This window comes from Falco cherrug, chromosome 4 (assembly GCF_023634085.1).
Source record: "Falco cherrug isolate bFalChe1 chromosome 4, bFalChe1.pri, whole genome shotgun sequence".
Classification (NCBI taxonomy): Eukaryota; Metazoa; Chordata; class Aves; order Falconiformes; family Falconidae; genus Falco; species Falco cherrug.
In genome coordinates this window covers 55,616,540-55,627,841 of record NC_073700.1, presented here as the reverse complement: position 1 = coordinate 55,627,841, position 11,302 = coordinate 55,616,540, and the positions used below count along the sequence as shown (strand labels likewise).

The 11,302-nt window shown below is 50.7% G+C and overlaps 1 protein-coding gene across 1 annotated transcript; it reads right to left on the bottom strand.

Moving 5' to 3' along the window:
• Nucleotides 1-3,031: 3,031 nt before the first annotated feature.
• On the bottom strand, nucleotides 3,032-10,161 carry LOC102051032 (zinc finger protein 260-like). Its single transcript, XM_027809977.2, has 2 exons — nucleotides 9,895-10,161; nucleotides 3,032-7,892 (listed from the first exon to the last, which is right to left on the bottom strand). The coding sequence occupies exon 2, from the start codon at nucleotides 7,558-7,560 to the stop codon at nucleotides 5,674-5,676; it is 1,887 nt and encodes a 628-aa protein (XP_027665778.2). The 5' UTR covers nucleotides 7,561-7,892; nucleotides 9,895-10,161; the 3' UTR covers nucleotides 3,032-5,673.
• Nucleotides 10,162-11,302: the final 1,141 nt, after the last annotated feature.

Sequence of the window (11,302 nt, the reverse complement as noted above, 5' to 3'; positions counted from 1 at the left end):
CCCCCCCCCCCCCCGCCAGCCCCATGCACCCTGTGTCTGGGGGCAGTGAGAGCTGGCTGCTCCCCGAGGGGTGAGTGGCCATGGGGGACCCTGTGCTGCAGTCTCGCAGGGTCTGGACACAGCAGACAGGCACCAGCTGGGGCTGGTCAGGGCCATCAAGGCACCCTCAGGACCCTGATGCTCAGCCCAGGAAAACAAGGGCAGATGATGCTTTGAAGAGAGGAACAAGAGCCCAGGAAGGTGCAGAAACACCCACAGACTCATTCCTTCCTTACTCTGCCGCATGCAGCAAATGGAGTCATCAGCTGCATCCCCCAATGAGGGGCTGTAATGTAGCCTGAAGTAACTGATAAAAAAATTAATACAAACAGGCAAAGCTGTAAGGAAAGTTTGATCTGGATCTAACACCTAAAGGCCAATGCTTTGAGCAGTGACTGTAACTAGTTTTCAGGAGCTGCTTAGCTTGCCATTTGCAAGTTCTACATTTAGTTTCCCCTTTTAAGTCCTTTCTCCCCAAAGTGAGCTCACATCGGTGCTGTTCCCAGCTTTCCTGCAGGGACTGCCTTTCTGCTCTGCAGATGAGTGAACTTCAGCACAGGGTACAATGATGGCTTGTTCTTGCATGACTTCAAAACCCTGTTACTCTCCTGGCAGAAGCTGTCCTCTGCGTTCAGACCCTCACTGTTCAGTCTGTTTTGCTCCTCAGAGGCCAACACATATGAAGAAATGAGAACAGTCTGTATCTTATTCCACTTGCAAAGCATCTTATCCCCATTTTTCAGGTGATGAAAAAGGAGAAAAATCTTGTGACTTGGTAGGGAAGGATCTCCAGATCTCTGCTTCCTATCCTGCCTTCAGTTGCAGCAACCTGGAGGAGGTCTGTGTCTTTGAAACAGCAGCTCCCCAAGGAAGAGGCCAGACAGAAGCAGAAGAGAGAGAAATCAGCTTGGAGCAGGGAGAAAAAAGAGTGAGCAGTGGGGCTCTGCACTGTCCCCGTGGGACAGCAGTCCTTTTATAAAGGATGGCAATGGGCTGTAATCACCCCCTGTGCAATTAGCAGAGAGCCACAGGCCAGCACTGCCCACCCCATCCCAGAGGCTGCTCTTGTTTTCAGGTTGATGCTGACCCTGGAAAAGGAGAGCACGGCTTTTTCTATGACCTTGGTCAGAAAATCTGCAGGTGGGGACTAGTCAGAAGCTTCAGTCCTTTGATGGAGATTTCTCACCCTGCTTTCTTGGAGCTTTGTTCCTCACATTCAAGGCAGGGACTGTGCTCTGGGTCAGCAGATGGAAGCAATGGCTCCAGGTGTGCCACGGCTACAGGCAGTTCAGCTTGATGACCCGGTCCCATGTGGTGCTATCTGGTTGCATCACTTTGGCCCTGGACGGGATGAGAGGCAGCTATGGTTGTGGTGATGAGTAAATACTGATTCCCCATGAAGGCTGCTGGTCGAAAGTGAACAGATAAAGTGTGTGTGGAAGTACGTGCTACTGAATGTCCTGTTGCTCACTCAGTTTTCACCCTGGTCTTTTTCCTCCCCTCACTCCCCATCTGTGGGGACACCAGGCTCCTTGCAGCCTAGGATTCTCAAAGAAGTTCTCATGGGAACCATCATGTTCTCAAAAGGCAAGTAAACATCCCAGCGTACTTATGTCCAAGCAGATATTTCCTCTGGCCCCAAAGACCCTCTCATTCCCACCATACCAAGACATACTGAGCACCAATCAGCTCCACACATCCCATCAAAACACATAATACACACTCTCGTGCAAGAGGTCCCCAACACAGCCTGTCTCCATCTCTCCAGACAGTCATGCCAAATGCTAGAGGGAGAACTGATGCTGAGATGATACACACAGATAGTCAATGAGTCATTGAGGTGATCAAAAAAAGTCCCACAGCTGAATTTCTCCTGAAAGCCACAGACACAATGTGCGCAGCTGGAAACGGGACAGCAATTGTCTCAAGACGAGCCCCACCTGACCCACTGTGCAAGACCAGAAGACTTCTTTTTAAGTCATCAGAGCTTGGATCTCTCTTCGTTAACATAACTTTTACTTTGATTTAACTCCACTAGTTTCAGGATGACCACACTGAATTTACTGTATAGACCTGAAAGCAAAATCAGACCTTGTGGGCATCCTTCCCACTTGGCAACTGAGACTGCTCAGTGAATGCTCACAGACGTGGTTTTCTGCATAAAATTCATGCAGTGGAGAAGGGGGCAATTACTTGGATTTTAAGCATTTTATTATTATCTGGGAGCCCTTTTAATGGGTTTAGGAAGAAAAGGATGAAGGCTTTTTTGCAGCTGAGGGGTGTGGGTTTGGCTTTGTTCAATCCCCAGATAAATCCATATTTTTCTCACGGCACTGGGATTATTCTATGGTCCTGATCCAAGCCCAACACAACCATCAGCAGCAGACACCATAGCTGGCAGCGCAAACTATTTGCAAAGCATCTCTTTGGAGGTGTCCTGGAGATGGTCACAGTGTAATGTCCCAGGCAGATCTTGGTGGTACCCAAGGCAGACTCCTTTTGCGCTTCAAGCATTGTGCTCTCAAAGTGGGACACTGAGAGCAGAGTTGAGCTTATGGATGAAAACACCCATATTTAGGGCACTGCTTCAGTTCCTCACACCATGGTGTTGGATGTAATTTGTGACACCCTTCCTGGCCTCCAGTTGCTCATCTAGAAAGGTCAAGGCACCCCAAAAAGTCTGTGTCCTTCTAGCCCTATGCAGAGACCTTAGGGGATTTCATGTGATGCCAATGTGTGGGTCACTGGCTGGAGTTCTGAGGTCAGTATGTGGAGCTCTGCACTCTTGAGCCAGTCAAGAAGGCTCTTCACCAACAACGTCCCTTTCGTTACCACTGGTATGAATCCTGCTCTGGCATTGCCCACCTGCTGCATCATGGACAGAATGTACTGCGGGTCTCTCAGTGACAGCTTATGAAAAAAAAAAAAAACCAAAAAAAAAAAAAACCAGAAAAGAGGCTCACTTAATTTCATTTTTTCTTTAAATATTTACTTTATTGAGGAGATATCACAAACTATCAGCCATGTCTTTCCCCAGAGGCTGGGACACCACACTGGCCATAGCCAGTGGTAGAAGATCCAGTGACATGTGGGAAAGGTCCTGACATTGGCTCATTGCCCTCTGCGTGTGCAGGGACACACCACAACTGGCAACCCTCCCACACCAGATCCTCTTGCTGGTAAAAATCTCTATGGCCTTATGCTAGGCTAACGAAAAGGAAATAAACGCCAGCCATCTGGTGATTATTTTCTCCTCACTGAGAGGGCTCTGCTGGACCTCTGCCCCTCAGCAAGCCTAACAGAGGCTGGTTTGCTTTGCTAGCTTGGCTCAGCCATATTCTTCCCAAGGAACATAGTTTTCCAGTCCTACAGTGAAGCATCTACTCACCACACAGCCCAGATCCATTTTTCTAACAAAGATGTCCCTTAGGTGCCCCTGGAACATTGCAAGCTCTGCGCCTGCCTTTTCTGTCCCAGAAACAAACCTCTGCCAGGTCAGAGGGATCTGAGGGACAGCTTCATACCAACCAGTCTGGCTGTGGTCTACAGGTGAGGGGAAGGGGTAAGCTCCTTCAGAGGTTGTCACAGCCTGCCTGGCTGTTTGAAATCATGTCCTGGGCCTGACTATATCAAAGGCTGAGGGAATCTAAACACCAAAATTACTCTGTGCTTTTGGGGCTTGGCAGCTGCACTCAGTGTTGTGCTTGAGTCACCACAACAAAGCACCTCAACACAATGGTGTCCACATAGCTGGTAAAGACAAAGCTCCAGAGCAGTTTGTCCTGTTCCTTTCCTTCTCTCCATGCCTCAGTTTCCCTGCCTAGAGAGGCAGCTGCTCCAGAGTATGCAGTGCAGACAACCAGCAGCGTTGCAGCAGGTAGTTGCCCAAAGTCATGCTGCGTGACTTTCAGATGCCTCCAAGAGGATGCCACCTGCAACACATCCTGGGAGAAGGAACTGCTGTGTGCCTTGTGGGTGGGGAGGTATAGAGGAATGAAGCTGGGTTAATTAGCATGGATAATATACAACTGTGGGCTGGGTTCAGGGGCGGTGGGTTGGCCGATGTTGATAAGGTGCAGCTGTGGCTGGTTCTGTTAAGTGGTTGGGAGCCAAAGAAGAGAGAGCAGCCGAGGAAGAGGCAAGAGAAGAGAGAGCAGGCCCTGGATGAGGCAAGACTAGGAGAAGGCAGCAGAGGGACTGGCATGAAGAGTGTGTTGGTATGTGATGGTAAAAGACCTTGTTGCAGCTGGGTAGTTTGGAGAGTGCAGCACCAGGGAGGGGGCTTCTTTTCCTGCACAAAACCAGAGAGGCAGAGCTACTAGTTCACCATGGAACGTTTTTCCACTTGCCTCTTAGACTCTAAACAGCAACACAATGAACATATGCATCTGTTCTGCGGTGCCCAGGTGGTCATGTAGCAGTGCTGTGGAGAAATATCAGGGAGTGGCTCAGGGGACTGTGGATTCCCTCCACATCTCCGCTTCGCCAGGGACTTTCAAGACACAAAGATCCACCTGAATACAGAACACTCAAACAAAATCATCAGCAGCGAGCAATAAAGACTGCTGAATTATCCATGCTTTTGAGTGGCTGCACAATCTCCTTTACACCAGGGAGAAGAAGGGGAAAGATCCAAACAGGGAAATAGTTTCCAGTTCTCTAGTCCATAAAGTCTGAAGACTGTTTCATCTATTCCTGCTGCTTGGTTTGAATTCCCTAGATCATGCCCAATAAAGTCAACATCCTAGCAAAAGCTTCACAGTAACAAGTAGGGAAGCAGGTGGCTGAGAACCAGCACCAGTGTCGCTTGAGCTGATGAAATCACTGATGCCTCTGGGACTTGTGGTGGCAAAACCACCTGCTCATTATAGGTGTAAAGCTCGGTGCTAAGAAAAGCCATTCTCATTTACATCCCCACAGTGGGGCTGTGGGGGCACAAAGCAGAATACAATCTGCTGGCCTCTGAGTTTTTTTGGAAAAGCAGTCACTGATTTTGCGTGACTTATTTTTAGGGACCTGGCTTAAGCCTATCTGTGAGCCTGGTCTGAGGGATTCAAGGTGTGAAACTCTCATCTGGCTGGCAGCAGATTCTCTCAAATCTGTACCATCCACTTGGCTAGGGTCTATTAGCCCAGTAGGATCAAGGTGTGGATCAGAGCTACATGAGGGAGAAGAAGAGAGTTGGCCCTTGCTTTAAACCCTTGCCTGGATGGGAGAGGTTCCCTTCGGCTTTCTCAGAAACACAGTAATGTCATGAAAATAAATCCTGCCTGGTCCTCCTGGCTATATATTGCCCACACAAGACAATTTTGGCATCCTCAACTTTGGCAGGCTGTAGAGGCACCAGCATACCATTACAAAGGATGCCAACTCTTACCCTCCATCTCCACGTGCTCTGAGGGGGCTTGGCTCTCCATCCCCATCTCACAGCTGTGAGCAGGTGACACCCTGAGTGTAATACTCCAAAAACAGCAGCAGAGGACCAGTTTCCAGCAGTGCTCTGCCCCCTCCACCTCACTGTCCCCACGGGTTGACCTCCCCACCCCCAGATACTGCACACATAAGGCTGGTAGTTTCTCCCCATCCCTCCCCTTTCCCTAAGGATTTTGTCCCAGGAGCAGGCACCAGGCCTGCTCAGCTCTCCTCTTCACTCTTTGTGGGGGCCGGAGATGTCTGCTCAGTGTGGTGGTGTCCACCACCAGTCCTTGTGGCCTCCCCCTGTTTCACGCAGGGAGCAGTTCCTTCCCGCGCATGGATTTTCTGGTGTCTCCTCAGATACTTTTTCAGCCGGTAGCGCTTCCCACAGACCCCACACTTATAGGCTCCACCTCGGGAATGGAGCAGCTGGTGTTTAATAAGATGCCGCTTCTGAGGGAAGCACTTCCCACACTTGGTGCACTTGCAAGGTCCCATGCGGATGTGGATTGTTTGGTGCCGGAAAAGGTTGGCCTTCTGGTTGAAGGTCTTCTCGCACTCCGGGCACTGGTAGGGCTCCTCCTTGGTGTGAATCCTCTGATGCCGAACCAGATTTGATCGCTGGGTGAAGCTCTTCCCACACTCAGTGCATTTGAAGGGCTCGCTCATGTGGACTCGCTGGTGGCGGATCAGCTTGCGGTTCATGCGGAAGCTCTCCCCGCACTCGCTGCACTTGTACGGCCCCTCGCTTGTGTGAATCTTCTTGTGCCTGGTCAGGTTTGATTTCTGATTGAAACTCTTTCCGCACTCGGGACAGGGGAATATCTGTTCACCCTTGGGAGCTCCTTTTGCTGAGGGATCTTTCTTGGATATGGGTTTCTCACGGTTCTCCAGCATTCCCTCTTTGGTGGGCTGATAGCATTTCTTCTCCTTCCTCCTTAGGCTCTGGCTTTCCTGGTGGCTGGCCTCTACACCAGGTTCCTCTTTGATTTGGATCCTCTGGATAGCACAGAGGTTGTGTTTCTGCCCATAGTACATCCCAAACTCAGTGCTTTCCTGTGGTTCTTCCTTCACATGGAGCACCCGGGTACAGGCTACGGGGACTTCCCATTCACGCTGCCCATCAGCATCCTCTTCCTTTTTAAGCTGTCTCCCCTGTAAAGCCATCAGTGGGATCTTTGGATCAAAGAGCTTTCCATAGTCTGGGGTTTCTGGTGGCTCTTCCTTGATGTAAAGTTTCTGGCAGGCTATTGCAGTAATGTTTTCTGTGTCATCAGTGGGTGGGTCTGCTTCCTCCTTCATCTGGATTTTCCAAGGAGGGCTTTTTGGGTTACACAGGTTTCTAGGTACGCCACACTCCTGGGCTACATATCCTTCATGGGATATATTCTCCCACGAATTCTCCTCTGATCTGAAGGCAAAATCAGACTCCTCTTTAATCTGGATGACCTGGAGAGACACACCATTTATGTGTCCCTCAAGCAGCTTTTGCTTAGTGTGGTTCCTCTGGTGCACGTTGAAATACCGCTTGGTGCTCAAGCTCTTCCCACACTCCGTACAAATGAAAGGCCCCCCGCGGAGGTGTATCTTCTGGTGGGCCAGCAGTGTGGCACTTTGCCCAAAGCATCTACTGCAGTCAGGGCACTTGAAGGGCTTCTCTCGCTTGTGGATCTCCTTGTGGGCAGTGAGGGTCCCCTTCTTCACAAAGCTCTTCCCACACTCGGTGCAGGCAAATGGCCTCTTCTCTGTGTGGGTACGCATGTGGATGTTGAAGTAGATTTTTGTGCTCAGGCTCTTGCCGCAGCGAGCACAGAGGTAGGGACCACCCTTGGTGTGTGTCTTCTGGTGGGCGGCCAGGCATATCTCCAGGCGGAAGCAACGGCCACAGTCCCCACAGCAGAAGGGCCTCTCTCCTGTGTGGATGCTCTGGTGGGTTGTGAGGTGGCCCCGGGTGGTGAAGCGCCTTCCACACTCCCCACAAGTGAAGAGCTCCTCCGCCGTGTGGATCCGCTGGTGTCTCTTCAGGTTTCCCTTCTTGCTGAAGGATTTGCCACATTCCTGACACGGGTGGGTCTTTAGCACCACGCGCTTAACCAAGTCCTTCATGGCAGCAGTGCCCTGCACCCAGTGGTGTCTGGTGGGGCTGCCAAGCAGCTGGCAGGTACAAAAAAGCCACAGTGTTATGGGGATGGACTAGCTGGGAGGATACAAAAACCATCAGGACATATACATCGAAGTGTATATTAATGGATGCACTTTATTCCCAGTAGGGAAAAGGGTGCTGCTGCTGTACGCCAACTCTGGGCCAATGAGGAACGTGTGGTCTTCCTCTTTTTCTCCACCTCCTTCCACCTTAGTTTGCAGATACAGAATTTGCAACTCCATCTCTGATCCCCTGGAGAGGCTTTCCTGGCATTCCTGGAGGCTTGGATTGCCAGCTGAAAAAAAAAAAAGGGACATTTATTAGGTCATTATTTCTTTTCCACCTTCTGTGTTCGCTATGTAAATGCAACGGGTGGCACCTTGGCTGCTCCGTGGGGGACTGAGCCTGAGACATTTGAAGCCACAGGCTCAGCTGGACTCCAACAGGGACAGCAGGGACAAGCAATGGGGGACATTTGTGATGCTCTCGCTGCTGTCATCACACAAAGGTTTTGGCTCTTACTATTGCTGCACTAGTGATTTACCCTCAGAATAGTCCTCTGTCCTTTGACCAACAAGGTTTATAAGTAAATAAGTTAATTAACTAATGCACTTTGCAGTAATTGTTGTAATTAAACCCATTTTTTTATAAGTGACTGTGTAGCAAACAAAATCTCCCAAACCTAGAAGAAAACCAGACTTGGCACCACTTGCAAAACTGGAGCATTCTGCTTCGTATTGACAGTGCTCCGTGCACAGGGGAAGGCAGGTCAGTGGTGTCCTCGGTGGGCAGCTGGAGAAATGAGACACAGCTAAAGGAACTTTGTCCTCCTTGAGAGGGTTCACTTGGCAGCAGGTTCTGGGTCCTATGTATTTCCATTAGAAAGAAAAAATAATATCAGGGCCAACAGGGATGTGAGCAACACCTATCAAGACTGTGAATTGCAGCAGGGCAAAGAGCCAGAAGGACTGAGGGGAGGAGGACAGTGATGCTGGAGATGACTGTCAACAAGAGTATATGTGGCTGGGCAGGCTTCTACTGATGGTGCTGATGGCTGAAGGTGAGGCTGCCAGAATCCTCAGTTATGAGGCAGGCTGCCAGCGAGGACACCTGCCATCAGTGAAATTTGTCCCTGGGGGTCTGCACTGCCAAGAAGGCTGTGGCTGAGAAGATGAGTCCCTGGGGAGGCTGCCACTGAGGTGTAGGAGGCTGGGGTAGGGGGGATACCATGGATCAGGGGACAAGTAATGGGACATGTGAAGTGTAACCATCCAAGCACAGCTACGATGCAGAGTTCACAGCTACACGCCCTTGGAGGAGGGAGGTCACAGTGGTAGAAAAAGTGGGCGGCTGTCTCAGATTTCAGAGGACAGTTATAAAAGGGAAATTTACTTCAGATTTAGTCACACCACTGGCGTTTCCCCTTCAGCTAACCCATCTGGATCCCCACTGATGCTGGTAAGAGTGACCACCGAAGCACAATGGTGCTCCTGTCCAAGCTGAATTCTCCATGCTGGCACAGAGGAACCACAGGAAAACAAAAACAACAATACAAAAAAAAACCCTCAAAAAAACCCAACCAAAAACAACCCGCAAAGTTAAACTGAGCCAGGAGAAGCAAAACAAACCGGCTTGGAGCAGGAACTGGGTTTAGTGTTTGCTAGTGGAGGGGAGACTCGGAGGGAGACCAGGGCTCCTCCCTAGGTGGGGGAGCAGCTGGACGACACCTACGACAGGTTTTAATTCAGCAGACAAAGCCTCAGCAGCAGCCAGGCTGGAAAGAGGGTGCAACGGTGTATTTTTTTTTGGAGGAAGGTCTTTAACCCCCCGAGCGGGTAGCAGATTTAGCCTCCTGCCACCAAGGTCCCTGCGGCGGGTCTGGCTGATGCCGTGGGGATGCTCTAAGCCCGCGGGCGCGGGGTCGCTGCGGGGACCACGGCCTCGCTCCTCGCTCCTCGCTGGGGATGCTCACGCCGGTCCCTTGGAGGAAACATCTCACCGGCAGCAGTGTTTCAATTGCCTCTGGATTTTGGCAAAAACCCAACACATTCCTGAATTCAAATCAGGGTAAAAGAAGAAATTCCTGTCTACTTTCTTCCTTTTACTTTTTTTCTTCTTCTTCTTTTTTTTTTTTAATAGCCAAATCCTACAGATCCAAATCCTGCCTTTACCTCCAGCTCCGCAATCCCCCAGGCTCAGGGTTCGAATCAAGGGCAGAACCTGATCCCAGGGAGTTGCTTTGTCTTTTATTGGGGCTACCCGGACAAATGAAGGGCGGTTGGCCAAAAGCATCTTACCTGAGCGGGCCATCACCCTCTGGCTGGCATTTCTGTCCTCCGGGGCAGCCTCAGTGGCACAACAGCGTGTGCGACTTGGCTGCAAGTTGTGTTGCAGGCGCAGCCGGGCTGACCTAAAGGAAGTCTGCGGCCAGTGCAGTGAGAGCTACCGGAGGAAGGGTGAAGCGAAACAAAGACAAAGAGCGAAGGTTGAAGGAGCAGAGGGAGGACAGGGGAGATGCTCTTGATTCGTCCCGCCGGGAGGGATTTTCACGCCACTGCCAAGGTGTCAGCGGGAGAGGAGGGGATTTCTCCCTGGTGTGCCTTTCTTCTGCATCGCTGCGTTGGTGGGAAGCTGGAAGGGTCTCCAGCTCGCGCTGCCTTCTGGGAATTGTAGTTCTGCCCAGCAGCCCTGGTCCCCCACCCTGCGCTGGCAGCCGGTGGGTCAGGATGAGGCCATTCCTCTCCTGCCCCAGCTGAGAGCACTTGCTTTTTTTGTTGGGGGAAGAGAAAACATCCCGCAGTGCTGCAAGCATCCTTCTTCCCTCCCAGGCTGATTGTCTGGGACTTGCTGCGGGAAGTGTCAGGAGAGGAAAGATGCATCTCAGGGAGTATTTCTGTGTCCGTAACAGCTTGCAATCCCCCTGGGGAGAGGTGGGAACTGAGACTGGTCCCTAGTTACCAGCAAAAGATCCCTTTTAATGCTCAGGTAAAGCATGAAAGGACATGCAGATTTGACAAGGGTGGACGCTGAGGCATATGGACTTGATTTAACAGAGTGATCAGCGCCAACTGGGAGAGGCTGAGCCTCAGCAGGACCTCACAGAAAGTGCCCAGACCTTCCTGGATCTGCACTGCACAATGAGGCTTAAAGACTCAGCAGGGAGCTCTAGCCCAGGATGCTGCGCCGGGAGGGTTTTAGGAGCATGTGCATGGTGAAAAGCTGCTTCAGCATGACTTTTCCCTGGGGCAGTGATTAGGGGCTGTCCGATTGCTTGGAGGTTGGACAATAGCACTCATTCCTGCATAAACCAGGACTTGCAATCCTATCCTTAATACGACACAAGGCTGCAAACATGCTATTCTCCTCCTCTTTCATTCAGGGAAACTGAGGCAGGAGACGGTGAAGTGCTTGGCTCAGATTGTACAAAGAAGTTCAAGGTTACAGGTTCCCTGGAGTTCAGATCTAGTCTACACACACTGCATGTGCCTTGGATAAAGTCTGCTGATGTATTTCCTACCTCAGTACAAACCAGTACTAAGAGACAGCAGCACCAGTATGAAGCTGTGTCTACATTCCCGCTTGTATCCCAATCCAGAGAAGGAAGAAATCATACAGATCTAACCATCTCTATACCAGAACATGCACAGCTAAAGATACACGAGCCTCATTCAGTTTGCCTTACTGAAGGTCTTCTGCTTTGATGCA